We start from the raw sequence: 20184 nt of genomic DNA on the forward strand, positions 1-20184 counted from the left end.
TGCACCTACTCGCCCGCACCTACTTGCCCGCACCTACTCACCCGCACCTACTCGCCCGCACCTACTCACCCGTACCTACTCGCCCGCACCTACTCACCCGCACCTACTCGCCCGCACCTACTCACCCGTACCTACTCGCCCGTACCTTCTCGCCCGCACCTACTCACCCGCACCTACTCACCCGCACCTACTCGCCCGCACCTACTCGCCCGCACCTACTCACCCGTACCTACTCACCCGCACCTACTCACCCGCACCTACTCACCCGCACCTACTCACCTGCACCTACTCGCCCGCACCTACTCGCCCGCACCTACTCACCCGCACCTACTCGCCCGCACCTACTCACCCGTACCTACTCGCCCGCACCTACTCACCCGCACCTACTCGCCCGCACCTACTCACCCGTACCTACTCGCCCGCACCTACTCGCCCGCACCTATTCACCCGCACCTACTCACCCGCACCTACTCACCCGCACCTACTCACCCGCACCTACTCACCCGCACCTACTCGCCCGCACCTACTCGCCCGCACCTACTCGCCCGCACCTACTCACCCGCACCTACTCACCCGCACCTACTCGCCCGCACCTACTCGCCCGCACCTACACGCCCGCATGCACTCACCCGCACGCACTCACGCACACCACGGCGGTCACTCACTCACACATCACCCACTGGCTTGGCAGGACTCGGATCGATAGCAAATCGCGGCCAAAGCGGCCCTCGCCTTATTTTGTTTTTCTCGGTGGTCCAGACTCGGTAATTTTTCTTTGTTTGTTCAGTGAGGGGTGAAGGGGGGGGATGAGAGGAGGGGGGGATCCAACCTGACCCCTGTCAGACGCTGGCGCTCAGGTGAAAGCACAGGAAGGTGGTGCTGGCAAGAATCGTGAGACCATCCCTCGACGTGTCAGAACCCATTTCTATTTGGTTTCACGCTTACCCCGGTGTCGCGGTCAGGGACGTCTCGTGGCGCGGTGGTTAGCGCGTCGCGCTCCGAAACCGGTGACCCGAGTTCCATTCCCAGCCACGGCCACCGCACCTGTAGCGAGCAATATCGATATCCGACTCGATCGTCGGGGCTTACCCCCCATCCCCCGCTCCCTCCGCTTCACCAACCCACACTGAGCCTGGCACGGTGAAGTATGGTCAAATGGCCCCCGTGGTCTACGCAGGTTAGTTTGTGGCCACGGCACGCATCCAACTCCAATTTTTTAACTATGTTCATTTCACCAGCTCAGCCCCACTGAGCTATGTACGATTGGAGTGCAAAGTATAAGTAAGGAAAGTAAATTACGAAGAAAAATACAACTTTTACCAGAAAAAGCCCACTGAGCTATTAGCTTCTCTTTCAGCGACTTGGCCACAGGTAGCCCAACGAAGTGGCTGACATCATCACATGGAAATTTATAGCAGCCCAATACTCTAAAAACGCGTGACGTTGACCCGGAGAAAAATCCACGCTACCACGGGAGCAGCAGCAGGCGTCAGCGTCGGGATCGAACCCAATGACCTCCTGTGTACCAGGCGAGGTAGTTAACATCTCATAGCCACCGTGGCGCCCCATCAGTGATTAACTGATCCTGGACCAACCCGTGTGGCCCAGGGTGGTAAATTGAGTCGTTACAGCGTGCCCAATGACCCAACACGGCTTGCGGAGGGAGGACATCATCCAGCAGTGGAATGTCGTTTGTGCCTCTGCTCCAGCGCCCGTGTCACTCGCCTCCCCCGTACGCGAAAGCGGTTTTCGCCACGCCGGTTTTTCGAATGCCGACGATTTTAAATCACGCCACGCCTTGGTGCGGCGCGATTTCCCCGCCCGTAATTGATTTGACGAAACGGCCGTCACTGCCAACGTGGTGTCTGCGGAGCGTTCGGTCATGGTGAGATCCTAATGACGCTCACCCTGCCGGTCGTGCTGAGACCCTGGTGACACTCACCCTGCCAGTCGTGGTGAGGCCCTGGTGACACGCACCCTGCCGATCGTGGTGACATCCCGGTGACACTCACCCTGCAGGTCATGGTGAGACCCCAATGACACTCACCCTGCAGGTCATGGTGAGACCCCAATGACACTCACCCTGCCAGTTGTGGTGAGACCCTGGTGACACTCACCCTGCCAGTTGTGGTGAGACCCCAATGACACTCACCCTGCAGGTCATGGTGAGATCCCAATGACACTCACCCTGCCGGTCGTGGTGAGACCCTGGTGACACTCACCCTGCCAGTCGTGGTGACATCCCGGTAACACTCACCCTGCAGGTCATGGTGAGACCCCAATGACACTCACCCTGCAGGTCATGGTGAGACCCCAATGACACTCACCCTGCAGGTCATGGTGAGACCCCAATGACACTCACCCTGCAGGTCATGGTGAGACCCCAATGACACTCACCCTGCCAGTTGTGGTGAGACCCCGGTGACACCCTGCCAGTCGTGGTGACATCCCGGTGACACTCACCCTGCCGGTGATGGTGAAACCCTGGTGACACTCACCCTGCCGGTGATGGTGAGACCCCAATGACACTCACCCTGCCGGTGATGGTGAGACCCCAATGACACTCACCCTGCAGGTCATGGTGAAACCCCGGTGACACCCTGCCGGTTGTGGTAAGACCCTGGTGACACTCACCCTGGCGGTCGTGGTAAGACCCCGGTGACACTCACCCTGCCGGTCGTGGTAAGACCCCGGTGACACTCACCCTGCCAGTGATGGTGAGGCCCCGGTGACACTCACCCTGCCGGTCGTGGTGAATTAGGCCCCCGCGGTGTGGAACTTGGGATGCCGTGGGGGGGGGGGGGGTTGGTGAATTGCACGGTGAGTGTGAGTGTGACAGAGACCTTTTTTGTTAGAACATTGTGACCCGTGTGTATTTGCTAGATGGGGAAAGCCTTTTCTTTTGTAGATGGCTTTACACGTGTGAGTCTGAGTGTGAGTTGTGTGTATGTGTGTGTATAGGAATAGATCTTGTTTGAGTGGGTACATATGTGAGTGAGTACCCGGTGACCTGGGGTAGATTCCCGTTCACGACCAACATCGGGATTTTTGTCTTTGTATGTAAGTTAGCCTGTGTGGGGAGCGTAGGCATCACGGTTAGCGCACTGCGCTAGGAGCCTGGCCACCTGAGTTTGATTCCTGCTCACGGCTAACATCAGTGACGGTTATCTGAACCAATTCTGGGCCATCCCTAGGTCGACTCAGCCTGAAATAAGTACCTGGTGCGATCTGTAAACATCATCACTCGGGACACAAAGGCGGCCAGGCGTGGTGCTGGCCACCCACCCCCTCGTGGACCATACCAATCTTCACAGGTGCTCGCTAAAAGCATTGCCCCAGCAGTCTGTTAAAGGCTATACGGGGGATCTTCGTGTTAGCCCGTCTGAGTTTCTGTGAGCATTTCTGGGTATCCAAGCATGTGTTTGAGTGTGTGCCTGCAGCTAAATTTGTGAGAGTATTTGTGTGCATGAGTAATTCTGCGTCCGTTTGTCCCGAGTGAGCGTGCGTGTGCGTCCACATCGTCACGCCCGTCCGTTCATCCCCCTTTGTCTTTCCTGCCGCCACTCATCCCTGTTGTCCCCATCTGTGGGGGGGGGGGCTGGCAAACTGCTCCATCATCCCGATAAATTCAGACGCTCGGCGCACACGCCTGCAACTTCAGACTTACTCCATCACACACCCACTGCAGGGGGGAGGGGGCGCACACGGGCATCACCGTCAGTGCCAGAGACAGACGGCGAGCAGAAGAAGGAGGAGGAGGGGGCGGAAGAGGAGGAGGAGAGGGCGGACAAGGAGGCAGCGAGGGGTGGACATGGGCCGTGCCCGTGTGCCCATCAATCACGTTTCAATTCGCTTTACGGAGGAGGAGATGCGCACATCCCCCCCCCCCCCCCCCTTTCTCTATCGCTCGCGCATCGTCAGCGGAATGACGGGCGGGGGGGGGGCGGAGGTGGGAGACGAGGGGTGGGGGAGGGGGAATACCGGGGGGGGGGGGGGTGTGGCCCGGTTATTGGGGCCCGGGGGCTGGGAGGGACACCGAGCGGAGACAGAGGAGGTAGCCCCCCCCCCGTCTGCCACCCACCCCTGCCTACCCCTGTTTCATTGCTAACATGAGGGCACATGCCAACTCGGCTGGTACGCTTCATTTACGTAGAGACGTTGCTGAGCCGGTGGCGTTAAGATTTTTTATTTTACTTTACCAGGCAAGGCCCACGGAGTTGTGCAGTAGCTCTTTGTCCGAAGTGGACCTAGCCACAAATGATAGCTCAACAAAGTGGCTTATCATCACGTAGACATTCGTAGCAGTCCAATACTCTAAATGCACGTTTCGAAATGTTGAGGGAACAACCGGAGGACCCGGAGAAAAATCCACGGGGAGAGAGATTCACGTCAACGCCAACAACACAGGCGTCAGGGTCGGGACCGAACCCATGACCTCCTGCATACCAGGCGGGGCAGTTAACATCTCATAGCCACCGTGGCACCTATTCTGGGTTGCAATCTGGGATTCAGCCACCCAACCAACCGACCAAGAACTGAACAGGTCCCTGCAGGGTGGGCTGGTAGGAACATTGGAATTTCGCGCAATTTTATGACATTACGTAAAATTGTGCAAATTGCGAGCGTCTTCCCACCTTTTTGCCCTCAAAATCGTTGAGGGTTCTTCGGACAAATTATACACCCCCAACAGCACGAGATTTTACTTCGTTCAAGTATTGAAAGGGGACGGACGGACGGACGGACACATTAATCTATTGCAGGCTGGTACACTCAGTTTACAACTTGGTTCCTACCAGTACTAAAACCGGCTTCTCGGGTTTAGCGATAGGACGGTCACGTCCACGTCCCTGTTGCAACATCGTCAACATCGCCAAAGCCGGCTGGCTTCTAAATCCCGGTCGGCTTCCACTGCAGTTGTCATAGGGCAAGCAGCTGCGCCTTGCAGCGTGTACAAAAAGATTGTTCCCCACCCCCTTCTCCCTTCGTGTGGGTAAAGAGGCCAATGACAGGGACTTCAGAAATGAGTTCTGTGATATCCACTTCCAGAGGTCGCCTTCTTCAGGGGGTGAAGGACGGCGGGGTCCACCGGGGGGGCGGGGGGGGGGCGATGTCACTGCAGAGGTTCTGAATGAAAATGTCCTCCTTTAGATGACAACAATGAACGCGAGCGGAACAATAGTAATGTAATTGGGGAGGGAAGCGGATGAAGATGAATGTTCAATTTTGCCCTTGGCAGGAAGTCGGGGGAGTGCGCCGTCGGTGTGAGCACTGTGAATGTTTGTGTGGCGTCGGCGGCTGCGCCATTGGCCATGCTCAGCGATGATTCGGGGACCCGGGACGCCCCACGTTCTGTTACAAGGGGTGTGGTGTAGTGTGGTGCGGTGTGTTACAACAGGTGTGGTGTAGTGTGTTACATGGTGTGTGGTGTAGTGCAGTGTTACAACAGGTGTCGTGTGGTGTAGTGTAGTGCAGTGTGTTACATGGTGTGTGGTGTAGTGTGGTGCGGTGTGTTACAACAGGTGTGGTGTAGTGTGTTACATGGTGTGTGGTGTAGTGCAGTGTTACAACAGGTGTCGTGTGGTGTAGTGTAGTGCAGTGTGTTACAAGGGGTGTGGTGTCGTGTGGTGTAGTGTGTTACATGGTGTGTGGTGTAGTGTGGTGCAGTGTGTTACAAAAGGTGTGGTGTAGTGTGGTGCGGTGTGTTACAACAGGTGTGGTGTAGTGTGGTGCGGTGTGTTACAACAGGTGTGGTGTAGTGTGGTGCGGTGTGTTACAACAGGTGTGGTGTAGTGTGGTGCGGTGTGTTACAACAGGTGTCGTGTGGTGCAGTGTGTTACAAGGTGTGTGGTGTAGTGTGGTGCGGTGTGTTACAACAGGTGTGGTGTAGTGTGTTACATGGTGTGTGGTGTAGTGTGGTGCGGTGTGTTACAAGGGGTGTGGTGTCGTGTGGTGCGGTGTGTTACAAGGGGTGTGGTGTAGTGTGGTGCGGTGTGTTACAACAGGTGTGGTGTAGTGTGGTGCAGTGTGTTACATGGTGTGTGGTGTAGTGTGGGCCACTGTTACAACAGGTGTAGTGTGGTGCGGTGTGTTACATGGTGTGTGGTGTCGTGTGGTGCGGTGTGTTACAACAGGTGTGGTGTAGTGTGGTGCGGTGTGTTTCATGGGGTGTGGTGTAGTGTGGTGCGGTGTGTTACAACAGGTGTGGTATAGTGTAGTGCGGTGTGTTACATGGTGTGTGGTGTAGTGTGGTGCGGTGTGTTACAACAGGTGTGGTGTAGTGTGGTGCGGTGTGTTACAATAGGTGTCGTGTGGTACAGTGTGTTACATGGTGTGTGGTGTCGTGTGGTGCGGTGGGTTACAACAGGTGTGGTGTTGTGTGGTGCAGTGTGTTACAAGGGGTGTGGTGTAGTGTGGTGCGGTGTGTTACAACAGGTGTGGTGTAGTGTAGTGCGGTGTGTTACAAAGGATGTGGTGTAGTGTAGTGCGGTGTGTTACAAAGGATGTGGTATGGTATAATGTGGTGCGGTGCTGTCGAGTACACTGTGGTGTCACTTGGTGCTGTTGAGAACACTGTGGATAAACGCGGTGCTGTAGAGTACACCGTGGTATGACGCTGTGCGGTGTATTGCAGGGTCCCCGTGAGCTCCCGTGCTGGGCTGGAGCGGGTGCAGCTGCGGGGCCTCTTCCAGGGGGCGAAGGTCGTGCGGGGACCCGACTGGGACTGGGGCAACCAGGATGGTACGGACAGCCCTGCCTGCCCACTGCTGCGCTGCCCACTGCTGTGCTGCCCACTACTCATTGCCATTTGCCCCCCTGCCCTACTTTGATGCCCTTTCTTTTCCTGCCCTCTTGATTCCCCAGACTTTCTCTGCTCTACGCACCGCACCCCTTTCCCGCTCCCCTGCTCACTCGCCCCCACCCGCTCGCTCACCCAAAGCATCCACCTTCTTTACTCTCACACTTGCTCACTTGCCCGCTCACTCACTCCACGCTCTTACACTCACTCGTCTCTCGTGCACTGTCCTACTCTCGCCCCACTCTCTTTCACTCAACCACTTATTCACCCACGCATTCACCCACATTCTCACTCACTCACTCCCTCGTCCGCTCACCCACTCACTCACCGGCGTGCTCGCTCACCACCCACTCGGTCAGCCCGCCAGTAAAACATCACCCCTCCGCTGGCTTCCGTTTCCCCGTGACAATTAATTAGTGGCACAGGCGCAAGGAAAGTCACACGTACTCCCCCCACAACCCCTCCCCTCCCCTACCTGTCCCCCACTTCCCCTCTTGCCCACCCTGCTCGCCAATTTAGTAAATTGCAGCCGAGCGGGCAACGATAACGACGCTTGGCTGCCTGCCGCCCCCCCCCCCCCCCCCCCCCACCGTGCGTCACTGCGCAATGAGATTGAGAGCTAATTTATGTTGGCAACCATCTCCACCCGCTCCCTCCCTGCCGCCCCGTAAATTAATCTGAAAGAAAGAGGCATGTTAGAGGAACGGACGTGCGTGTGTGTCCGTGTGTGCGTGCGTGCGTGTACACGCCCAGGCCCGTGCGTCCCCGGGCTGTCTGACGCCAGTCCTCTTTCTCATGCTTGATGAGAAAGAGGACTTTGAAGTCACTGCCTCCGCACTCCCCCTCACATGCTCCCCCAAGGGGGATCTGCACCTTTACCACCTCGACAAGTTACACGATGCAAGTTATGCGTGTTGCGGACACGTGTACACACGCGTGTGGGGAGCGGTAGTGTAGCGGTTAGCGCTACGCTGCGCTATGAACCTGGCGACCCGGGTTCGATTCCCGCTCACGGCCAACACCAGTGACGATTATCTGAACTGGTGATGGGCCAATCTAGATTTGAAGCTTTCGTGACTGCAGGAATCCTTACTCTTCGGTAAAGTCACATAAGTATAAAATAAATAATATACCTACGTGACTTTGCCGAAAGAACCAAAGAGTATGGTGATGGGCTCTTGCCTAAGTAGACTCAGCCTCAAACTGAGTACCTGGTGTGTAAACATTACCACTGGGGAAAAAAAGGCGACCGGGTGTGGTGCTGGTGACCCACCGCCTCGTTTGCTATGCTTGCCTTCATAGGTGCTATTCGCTAACAGCACTTACCCCAAGTCTTTTAACTTTGTCATGGAGAAGGCTCATGAAGGATGCTACTGGGCAGTTGGAGGTAGTTGCCCTCCAGCAACAACAGAGGGCAGAGGAATGACGATCACAACAACGAGCGAAGCTCCAGGTGGCTAAAACGCAGTGAGGTGGCATGGTAGGGAGGACAGGTGGTGCATCTGCCAGTCATCCCGGTCTGTCAATGCAAGGCACCTCAGCCTGTCCCATAACCTCCTGTCAGCGAGCCTTCGACGCTTCACTTGGCCTCAAAGGGCACTTGTGTTTGTCTCAAGCGGTGACGTCACTGCCACTTCGTGGTGAATGGCGGCTGTTGTTGTCATCATCGGGAGGTTTAGTGTTGGTATGCGGACTGCACTATAATCCCGGCCACCCGAGTTCGATTCCCGCTCACGGCCAACACTAGTGACGATTATCCGAACCCGTCCTGGGCCCTCCCCTGGGGCGATTCAGCCGTCAAATTAGTACGGTGTGTAAACATCAGCACTTTGGGATACAAAGGCAACCGGGCTTGGTGCTGGCCACCCACCCCTTCGTGTGCCATGTCGGCCTTCGTAGGTGCTGCTACTCGTTTGCCAGCAATTGCCCCGGCTGTCTTTTCAGGCTCGATGCCATTTGGGGGGTGGGGTGATGGTGGCACGGGACCTTTGTGTTTGTCTGCAGGCGGCGATGGGAAGCACGGCAAGGTGAACGAAATCCGGGGCTGGGACGCCGAGTCGTGGCGCAGCGTTGCCTGCGTCACCTGGGCCAACGGCTCCACCAACGTGTACCGCGTCGGGCACAAGGGCAAGGTCGACCTCAAGTGCATCGCCGACTCCCACGGGGGATACTACTTCGCCGAGCACCTGCCCCTGCTGGGTACGGCGACACCTCACCATTTATTTGCTGCTATTTATTTGACCCCAGGGTAAGGCGCGCCACTGAGCCACGTAGCTCTTTTAAAGAAGCGACCTGCCTGTCACAAGTGTATAGGTCAACGAAGTTGGCTCGTATTCATCACATGGAAATGGATAGCAGCAGCCAGACGCTCTGCACGTGTGACGTTGATGCTAAATGTGGAGGGGAAAAACCGGAGGGCCCGGAGAAAAATCCACGCGACCATTGGGAGAGAGACACCGCAAACTCCAAATATACAGCAGCAGGTGTCAAGGTCAGGATCGAACCCACGACCTCCTGCGTACCAGGTGAAGTAGTTGACATCTCGCCACCGATGAGGCGGAGATGGGGGGGCCCTGGCCCCAGTGATGCGGCCCAGTGGTCGTGCCTTCCACACGTTGGGTTCAAAATAATAATAAAAATGATATATATTAGTATTGTTTTACTATGTAAGGGTTTTCTTCTGGTTCCTCCTCGCATGTACAGTAATAATAATACTACAGTAATAATCAACATCGTTAATTGGCTGAAAATCCCCGATGTAGCAGCAGGACACTCCTGAAATCAAGATCAGAATCTTTATTTAGCCTGAAGTGCCGATGTGCTATGAAGCTCTTTTTCAGAGATGTCCAGTAGGGGTTACAGATGTCCAGTAGGGGGTCACATATGTCCAACAGGGGTGGGTCAGCGAGTTATATAGAGTTCAACCCACTCTGTGGGGCTCTCCTGGATATATAAATCGATAAATAATAATCGTTACATGAACAATATCAGTATTAAACAGGGGCGGAATACATGGCCAGGTGGTGGCGTGGTCGGCACTTGTTGCAGAGGTTCGCAGTTCGAATCCGGCGGGCCGCCCTTGTTAACACTACGGCTGCATGTTAACCGTGATGACGGCACTATGACGCGCCGCCTGCTTCGCTCGCACGTCAGCGTCGTTCGAAACGAGCAGCAGCAGCGGGTCATCGTGTGCTGCCATCATGGTCCACATTTGGCAACTTTGAAAAACCACACCGCAAATCGCTGTGATTATGCACGGCAGCAGCATCGCCTCACCACCACCACCCATCCCACCGCAAATCTCCTGCAGCTTACAGTACGTTGCCTTCTTAGGTGGCACTAGCTGCATGTGGTGCGTGAAGTGGGGACAGCAGCATGGAGACGCACGGGGGGGACGGCATGACTGACACGAGTGCCGCGCGCGTCATGCATGTTGTCACGCATGTTGTCACGCATGTTGTCACGCATGTTGTCACGCATGTTGTCACGCATGTTGTCATGCATGTTGTCACGCATGTTGTCACGCATGTTGTCACGCGTGTGGCGGTGCCCAGGGGAGCCGGCTGAGGTGCGGGGCCAGGAGATGCAGGAGGAGCGCGCCTTCCAGGTGGGCGACAAGGTGAAGTGCCTCCTGGAGGAGGACATTCTGAGACAGATGCAGGACGGACACGGTGGCTGGAACCCCAAGATGGCTGAGGTGGGGGATTCGTGTGGACAAAGCCGGGAGGCCAGTGGTTGGCTCCCGCATCTCTTTTGTGTGTCTCTGCGTATTTTCGTGTGTCTCTGTGTGTCCCTGATGGTCTGGATTTCTTCGTGGGTCTTCGTATCTCTCCGTGTGTCACTGATGGTTTATTTGTATCTGTGTGTCTCTGATGGTCTGGTCCACTGCACGGACTTAATAATAAGCGTTCTGTCTCCACTGTGTGCGATATGATTTTGGACGTCTCTGCGTTTCTCATGGTGTGACTGCCGTCCTGTGTGTGTGTGTGTGTCTCGCTGACAACACCTGCCCCAACAATCTGTTAAGTCTATACGGGGATCGCGTTATTTATAAATGTGTCGTAACTCTCCACCACCCGACACGGCCAATCAGCAAAAAAGTGTCACGTTGACAAAAGACAAATAATTCACTACTTTAGCCCACCGGTGTGTTGAGTGAATCCACAACATTTACAGTTTGAGTACGACGTTTCGCTGGTAATTACATCCAGCATCATCGGGCAATTCGCCAGAATGGTAAAGCCCTCGCCTGCTCCCGGTCTTAAATAGAGCAGCATGGTGATGTCATCATTACTAATCATAACCATTGACCAATTACCAATCGATTATATAATTACAATACCCCCCCCCCCGCCTCAAATCACTGCGCAATGATGACGTCACCCTGCTGCTCTATTTAAGACCGGGAGCAAGTGAGGGCTTTACCATTCTGGCGAATTGCCCGATGATGCTGGATGTAAATACCCGCGAAACGTCGTACTCAAACTGTAAATGTTGTGGATTCACTCTTCAACACACCGGTGGGCTAAAGTAGTGAACTATTTGTCTTTTGTCAATGTGACATTTTTTTGCTGATTGGCTGTGTCGGGTGGTGGAGGGTTACGACACATTTATAACTAACGCGATCTAACCCAAAAACCTTTATTATGAAAAATATTGGTCGCAAAAGCCTACGTGTTAAACTATTCGGGGATCTTTGTCTTTGTTTGTGTCTCCAACTGTCCCTGCGTATATCCATGTGCCGTGCGACTTGTCCCCCTGCCCCCGTGTGTCTCCTGCTGTCCCCCTGGGTGTTTCCAAGTTGTCCTCACATGTCCCGTTGACTGTTGCCCCCTGCCCCGTTACCCCGTGTCCCCGCGTGTCCCTGCATCTCCGCGCTAGTTCATCGGGAAGGTCGGCACGGTGCACCGCATCACGGAGCGAGGAGACGTGCGCGTAGAGTACGGGGGAACCAAGATGAGGTGGACCTACCACTCGGGGGCGCTCACCAAGGTGAGAGACAGCGGGTACACACAAACGACAAAGATCCCCCGTGTCGCCTTTAACAGACTGTTGGGGCAAGTGCTGTTAGCGAGCACCTATTCTGGCTGCCACTGCACACTAGGGGGTGGGTGGTCAGCGCCACACTCGGCCACCTTTGTCTCTCCAGTGGCGATGAGTACACACCATCCTCTGTACTCATTTGAGGCTGAGTAGACCTAGGGGAGGTCCAGGACTTGTTCAGATATTTGTCACTCATGTTGACCGTGAGTGGGAATCAAACTCGGGTCACCGGGTTGGGAGCACAGCACGCTAACCGCTACACTACCACTCCCCACACTGGTGGTGGGTTGGCCAACACCACGAATGACGATATTTACATATTTACACATCGTACCGGGAACGGTTCTGATATTAGTAACTGCCGTTGAACTCGGGTCGACGGGTTCGTTAGCTCAGCACGCTAACCCGCTACACTACCGCTCACCACATACACAAAGACGAAGATCCCCCGTTTAGCTTTAACAGACTGTTGGGGCGAGTGCTGTTAGCGACCACCTATGTATGTGTAGTAGTTACTTCAGAGACACTAATAGTAGGAGGCACACAAGTTTATTCTACACGTCCACAGTACAGGGGATAACTACACACGGGTCAGGACAGCCGGCACACTGCCTGACCCACAACGCCGAGGAGGTGAAGATGGGGATGAAGACTTGCGTAGACGACGGGTTCCATTCCAAACGACAGCTCCGACTCAGCGTCGGGACCTCCTTTTTATCTTCCCCAGCGTGGCCTGGCTCCGCCCTCGGCCACGCCCCCTTCTGGAACCTACCAGAAGGTTCTGGGCTCCGCCCCACGTGTCCCCTCTTGTCACCTTTACCCTACATCCCTTACCCCGGCCTATCATGTGCCCTGCTGGCAGACCAGCTGCCGTGTCCTCAGATCCCCCTTCTCTGCCAGCAACCGGCGCTACACGCTCCAGTGGCACATTTCACCTGCCCTGCTGGCAGACTGGGCTACTACACCCACAATCTCGCTCTCTACCAGTAACCAGCTACGCGCCCTAGTAACCCATTCTATGTCACTACATACGTTTGTATGTTGAACTTCTTTCGCACCGTACGTAGCCAAACATTTTAATCGGAGTTTTCAATCAAAATTTAAAAGTGCATAGCTAAATTGGCGTTCGAGATGGTCGCAGAAGCAGATCTGAAATTGCTCGATGCAGTCACCGTCTTTGTTCAATGGGTCGCCAAATACCGCTGCAATGATGACCGGAGTTCACGTGATGAAGACCGGCATGGCACACAGGAGGGTGAGTGGCCAGCACCACGCCCAACCACGTTGGTATCCATAGTGGCGATACTTACACATCCCTAGTGGTGATCGCACCAGGTACTCATTTGAGGCTGAGTCGACCTAGGGAAGGCCCAAGACTGGTTCAGATAATCGTCACTGGTGTTGGCCGTGAGCGGGAATCGAACCCGGGTCATCGGGTTCGTAGCACAGCGCGTTATCCGCTTACACTCTCACTCCCCACACGTGCAACAACAACAACAACCGCCATTCGCCACTAAGTGGCGGTGACGTCACCACGACACTTGTGCCAGGCTATGTGCACCCTGAGGCCACGTGAAGTGTCGAATGCCCGCTGGCAGGAGGTCACGGGGCAGACCCAGGTGCCACGGGTCGACTGACTGAGATGACTGGCTGATGCACCACCTGTGCCCCCTACTGTGCCAACTTGCTGTGAATTAGCCACCCGGCGCTCCGCTCGTTGTTCTGAGCGTCGCTCCTCCGCCCTCCGTTGTTGTTGGAGGGCGACTACCTCCAACTGCCCAGTAGCGTCCTTCACGAGCCTCCTCCACAGAGGCTGATCTTGACACCGCTGGTACCAGTCATCGGCAAGTCCACTCAGCTCCACGTCCTCCTGTACCACATCACTCCATCTCTTTTCTAGCCCATGCTGCGCCCGCTTAGCCCCCTCGATCCGGCCGAACAAAAGCTGTTTCGGCATGTGGTGGCTGGGCATGTGGGCTACATGACCCAGCCATTGCAGCCTTCCCCGCCGGAGGAGCTCACCGATGGGACCTTGCCCAGATCTTTCAAGGATTTGTGAGCTCCTCACACAATCCAGTCTGGTTAAACCCAGGATGGATCGTAGGCAGGCCAGCCTAAATGTTTCTAACCGGCGAAGATGTTCCATTAGGGGGGTCCATGTTTCGCAAGCGTAGAGAAGGGAGGGAATGACCGTGGCTGAGAAGACCTGAAGATTAGTGCAGAGCGACAGACCAGGTAGCTTCCACACAGCGTTACACAACCGATGAAAAGATATTGCCGCCCGACTGATTCGGAGTGAGACCTCTGCTGTTAAACTGGAGCCAGTCATAAGCACACTGCCCAGGTATGGGAAACTCTCCACTCTCTCCACAACTGCCCCATTACCGATTGGGAGTTGTGGAGATGGAATGTCCGATGGTACAAAATACCCAGGCAGGTGCTTAGTTTTGGTGGGGCTGATGGTAAGGCCCCACCTCTTAGTGGCACGCTCCAGTCTAAGCAGCAGCGTCTCCAACTCCTCCTCTGAATGAGCAGCTATTACCAAATCATCAGCATACATAACGTGGTTGAGCAATAGGTAGCCATCCCTTGACCGCACCCGGGCATCGATCAGCCTCCCATTATATCTGTACCATATGGAGATTCCCCCGGTACAGCTATTGAAGGCTTCACGAACTACGTGGTCAAAATAGATGTTAAATAATGTGGGAGCCAGAGGACATCCCTGTCGCACCCCAAGGTGTACAGGGAATGGCTCTGACTCCCGGCCACGTAGTTTTACCCGGGCCCGCTCACCATCATGAAGGTCCTTAATGATCGTGAGCAGAGGGTCAGGTACTCCAAAAGCACGAAGAACAACCTAGAGCCCAGGCCTACTGATGGTATCATAGGCCTTGACCAGGTCAATAAAGCAGAGATGTAGGTCTTGTTGGAATTCCCTACACCTCTGCTGTAGCAGACGGACAGAAAATATGGCATCTGTGCAGGACCGCCCTTTCCTGAAACCGCATTGGGGCTCCGCAAGCCTCTCCTCAGCGTGCCTGGCAAGGCGATGTTGAATAATCCTTGCCAGGACCTTTCCCGGCACACTGAGGAGTGAGATGCCCCTGTAGTTGTTACAGTCTGTGCGGTCCCCCTTCTTAAAAAGGGGGACCACCAGGGCATCCTTCCAATCCTGCGGAACCCGTCCAGTGGTCCAGACTGTTGTTATGATGTCATATAGGGCAGTCTGTGCACAAACGCCGCCCTCCCTCAGCATTTCGCTTGGGAGATCATCTCTGCCCGCTGCCTTTCCTGGTCTCAGACTCCGGATCGCCTTCAGTACTTCCTCAACAGATGGCACCTCAGCCAGCCACTCACAGGGGGTGACTTCTTCCAATATTTGAGGCACCGCAGCTTCAGCAGGGTCATCATCACTTTGTGCCACGATGTTTTCCTGGCTGAGGGATTTTCCCTCCCCCAGGACCTCACAGAAATGCTCAGCAAATCTGCAAACCTGTTCCTGGGGTCGGAGATTGGATCACCGTTTTTTCCCCTAATGATGGTAATAGGTGTGGCGCTGCAGGTTACTTTTTTGATGGAGTTAAATAGAGATTTGTGATCACGGGCCACTGAGGCAGACTCCATCTCCTCAGCAACCCGCGACCACCACCCATCCTTGCAGCACCTCACGGCTCTCCGAACCTCCGAGCGAAGGCTGTGGTAAGCCTCCTCATTCTCTGACGTGGGATTCTGTAGCCGATGACAGTGGGCCTGTCGCTTTTTCTCAACCATCCTGAACACCTCCTCTGTCAGCCAGGGTCTCTGGGGAGGTTTGGACCGCGTACCCAAAGCAGCCATTGCAGCTGCTTGAGTCACAGTCCTAAACCTCGCCCATTTACCCTCGACATCAGGAGGAGTCGGGGACGATGCCAATCCCAGCTGCAAGCGATGATGAAATTCTCGCTTGCAACTTTCATCAGATAACTGAGACCAGGCCACTTTAGGTTGGAATGGGGTCCTGGGTGTACACCCACTACCGGAGTGGAAGAATGGCAGGCGCATCTTACAGATGACTAGTCGATGGTCAGAGGGCAGATCAGCTCCACGGTAGGTCCTGGTGTCAAGGACATGGGCTCGCATCCACTGGTCCGTCACTATGTAGTCCAGCAGATGTTCTTGCTTGGACCCGGCATGCATCCATGATGTTGTGTGGATGCGCCGATGCCGGAACAGCGTGTTGGTAATTACAAGCCCATGGGCTGCACAAAAATCTAGCAGCCTCCTACCATTGTTATTGAGCTGATCTGGCCCATGCCCTCCAGTCACTCCAGACCAGGTGCCAGTATTATGACCAACTCGGGCATTGAAGTCACCCAACATGATGACTCTATCCCGAGGGGCCACTTTAGCCAGCACCTGTGACAGAAGGTCATAGAAGGCATCTGACTCATCGGCTTTGCCTGCATCCCTCCACGGATGTTCATCTTCGTTGGGGGCATAAGTAACCATGACCACCATTCCTCGCCTTCGGTTGATGGGAAGGCGAGCCCAAAGTAGCCTGGGACTTACAGCTTCCCACACCTCACCACCACGCTCCCACGCCCCCTTCATTCTTTTGTTCAAAAGAAGAGGCACACCCTGTTGTTTGGCAGTCTGCTGACCCGAGTAGAGGACTGTCCACCCCTCATGGTGGCAGGAGCCAGAGCTGGTCCACCGGACCTCCTGAATGCCGCATAGATCCAGGCGGTACCGGTCCAGCTCCCGACAGAGGAGTGGCAGCCTCTCCTCCGCAGTGAGCATTCGAACATTCCACGTGGCCACCCGTAGTGGCTTTTCGTTGTTTCTGGAGGAGCCCCGAGTGTAGATATTCAATCTCCTGGCTCTGCCAATTGGGTTTTGGCAAGGAGACGTCATAGACGCCTGGCCCCCCAGGGCCTCCGGCACAAGCTTATTAGTTACATATTTCAGTTTAACTCGTGGTTTAGTGGTAATTAATTGAAAGTGGAGGGGTTACCAGCCCCTCGCACCCGTCCAGAGCCCCCGTTTAGCCCCTGTGGTGGACACATATGCCATGAGGGGAGGAGCCAATCAAAATTGGACCTCCCCCCACAGCACTGTCCACGACAGAGTTGCCCGTCCGGCACCGCGAGGAGGTAGGGGGTTGTTTTGCCGGACTACATGTGCAAACACGCACTTGCACATACACAAGTTCACAACAACAACAACATCCGCCATTCGCCATTAAGTAGCGGTGACATCACCATGACACTTGTGCCAGGCTATGTGCACCTTGAGGCCACGTGAAGTGTCGAACGCCCGCTGGCAGGAGGTCACGGGGCAGACCCAGGTGCCACGGGTCGACTGACTGAGATGGCTGGCTGATGCACCACCTGTGCCCCCTACTGTGCCAACTTGCTGTGAATTAGCCACCCGGCGCTCCGCTCGTTGTTGTGAGCGCCGCTCCTCCGCCCTCCGTTGTTGTTGGAGGGCGACTTCCTCCAACTGCCCAGTAGCGTCCTTCACAAACCTCCTCCACAAAGGCCGATCTTGACACCGCTGGTACCAGTCATCGGCAAGTCCACTCAGCTCCACATTCTCCTGTACCACATCACTCCATCTCTTCTCTAGCCCGTGCTCATTTAGCCCCCTCGATCCGGCCGAACAAAAGCTGTTTAGGCATCCGGCGACTGGGCATGCGGGCTACATGGCCCAGCCAACGCAGCCTCAGTACACAAGATGGCGGTGGCGTGTGCAGCAGCGTGTGAGTTCTGCGTGAGTGTAAACTGTGCGTGAGAATGTGAGTGAGAATGAGCTGTGTGTGAGCTGCGTGTGAGTGTGTGTGAGTGAGCCGTGTGTTTGAGTGAGCCGTGTGGGTGAGGGTGAGCCGTGTGAGAGTGAGACGTGAGCCATGTGAGAGAGACGTGATTATAATGCTTGCGTGTTGTAAGGGCCATTGTTAGTGGGTGGTATTTTTGTGGTTGCGGCAAATTGATTATCCACTAGTGATTTGCTGCTGTGGCGTAACGGTGTCGCTTATTTTGTGTTTTGGTGGTTAGTGAGCATTTTCCCGGCGGGCATAACTAGGTAAGGCCGTAGGCTTCCAGTTACTGTAGCGGCCTAGTGCGTGCTCCGTCCACTGCTGCTCTGAGGGAGAGCCGCGCTCTCTCAATTGCTGCCCTGAGGGAGAGCCGTGCTCCGTCCACTGCTGCCTTGAGGGAGAGACGCGCTCCATCCACTGCTGCCCTGGGGCAAAGCCATGATCTGTCCACCGCTGCCCTGAGGCAAAGTAGTGCTCTCTCCGCTGCTGCCCTGAGGGAGAGCCGTGCTCTCTCCACTGCTGCCCTGAGGCAGGGCCGTGCCCCGTCCACTGCTGCCCGGAGGGAACCACGTGCTCTCCACTACTCGCTTGAGGGAAAGCCGCGCTATCTCCACCGCTGCCGTGAGGGAGCCAGACTCTCTCTCTCCACTGTTGCCCTGAGGCAAAGTTGTGCTCCGTCCACTGCTGCCCTGAGGGAGAGCCGTGCTCCGTCCACTGCTGCCCTGAGAGAGAGTCACGCTCTCTCCACTGCTGCTGCCCCGAGATGTCGCGGGCGCTGCCCCAGAGCAAGGAGGCGCTGCTGCAGTCGTTTAACAAGTGGCTCAAGGCGGACGTGCGCTCCATCCTGGAAAACTTCACGGAGATCGTCAAGACGGCCAAGGGTCGTGAATGAAGAGTCCCCTGTGTGGGCTTCAGTGGGGCCGTCTGGTCGGGCAGCAGAGACACGAGAGGCCAAAAAACGACATTCCAGTTGTGGGCTGAGCTCAAGGAGGGCTAGCTCGAGCACCATCCTGTGGCGGAGAAAGGAGGCGGTGCAAGCGGTTCAGCCGAGCCCACAACAGCCAAGAATCTGCTGTCCCTGTCTGGTGGGGGGCTGTTCAACCCAAGCACATGGGCGAGAAGCCGTGCATGTGTGCCGAGTGCGGCAAGACGTTTTTCTCGCGCTCGGCCTACAAGTATATATATTTTTTTCTTTTCCGCTTGTGTGTCAATCTGTGTTTACCCCGGATATTTTAAAGATGGCAATTCTCCTGCTGTGTATCATACTGCTGTCCCTCCCGGCCATATCTAGTGCCACACTCAACTCTACAAACGGCTACCGTCGTTACTTTGCGTCCATACTTGTTGCTCGAATTGCCACTACACCTGCAAATGAAACAGCTCATAGACATATTCTCGGTTCTTTCGGTAAAGTCACGTAGAAGGGAAACAATAAAATAATAAAAATATAAAACAATAAAATTCTCACGACGTTTTGACTGCAACACAAGCAATCATCAGGTGTGAAAACCACAACAAGAAAATTTGAAGGCGTTTTTTTAACGTTAGCACCACAGATAGCGATTTGACAGTTTGTTCAGATGGACGAGTCCATCTATATTCTTGGTTCTTTCGGTACATATACAAACACAGAGACAATTTCAACCGAGAAGATGGATTCTGGCTTAGCAATCATTGAAAGGATTTGATAAACCATTTCGGGTCTTAATTGATTGATCACGCTTAAGGTGGCTTTCAGACCGCATCCATTATTTTTCGTCTCCCCCCTCCTCTTTTCCGAACATAGATGGACTCGTCCATCTGAACAAACTGTCAAATCGCTCTGTGGTGCTAACGTTAAAAAAGCGACACTTTTTTCAAATTTTCTTGTTGTGGTTTTCACACCTGATGACGATTGCTTGTGTTGCAGTCGAAACGTCGTGAGAATTTTATTGTTTTATATTTTTATTATTTTATTGTTTCCCTTCTACGTGACTTTACCGAAAGAACCAAGAATATGAATCCCTGCAGTCACGAAAGCTTTAAATCAAAGCTCATAGACACTTCTACACTCCATCATTGTATCCTTTTAAACCCTATATTTGTCCCATTACTTCACCAGCACTCCTTCCAAACTTCATTTTGCTCTTAAAAATAACACCATCTGCGAGCTGCTGCTATTCGTCCATGGTTCACCGCTCTTCATCCTTTCACAGAAAATACTTGTGCAAACTATTAATTCTACTTTTCTTATTTCTGGGTGGTGTTGAGCTTCATCCTAGCCCATATGTAAAGAACTCGTATAATTCTGTAGATTTTTCTGGCAGAAAAGGTGTTGGTGTTCTACATGTCAACATCAGAGTGCTTGTGATTAAATTAAGTCAGCTAAAACTAGAAGTGGCAAATCTTGACCCGGACATTTCTTGCCTAACAGAAACATTTCTCACTCCTGCCATCAATGACTTGCAGATTACGATTGTCAACTACAACCTTTTTCGGCTTGACCAAGGATCTAAAGGAGGTGGAATTGCTATCTATGTTCATAATACTATTGCATGTTCACCAG

General features: G+C 54.5%; 1 protein-coding gene across 2 annotated transcripts in view; it reads left to right on the forward strand.

The window, feature by feature from the left end:
- The window catches only part of MIB2 (MIB E3 ubiquitin protein ligase 2), a 61526-nt gene that overhangs the window by 16973 nt on the left and 24369 nt on the right, over window positions 1-20184 (forward strand). For both annotated transcript variants that reach the window (XM_032968441.2, XM_076072832.1), the window contains 4 exons: window positions 6632-6738; window positions 8801-8995; window positions 10351-10493; window positions 11678-11788. In XM_032968441.2, coding sequence (XP_032824332.2) covers window positions 6632-6738; window positions 8801-8995; window positions 10351-10493; window positions 11678-11788 — 556 coding nt within the window. The remainder of the gene's footprint in view (window positions 1-6631; window positions 6739-8800; window positions 8996-10350; window positions 10494-11677; window positions 11789-20184) is intronic.

Source organism: Petromyzon marinus, chromosome 39 (genome assembly GCF_048934315.1).
Source record: "Petromyzon marinus isolate PM22_M1 ecotype Great Lakes invasive population chromosome 39, UKy_Petmar_22M1.pri1.0, whole genome shotgun sequence".
Classification (NCBI taxonomy): domain Eukaryota; kingdom Metazoa; phylum Chordata; class Hyperoartia; order Petromyzontiformes; family Petromyzontidae; genus Petromyzon; species Petromyzon marinus.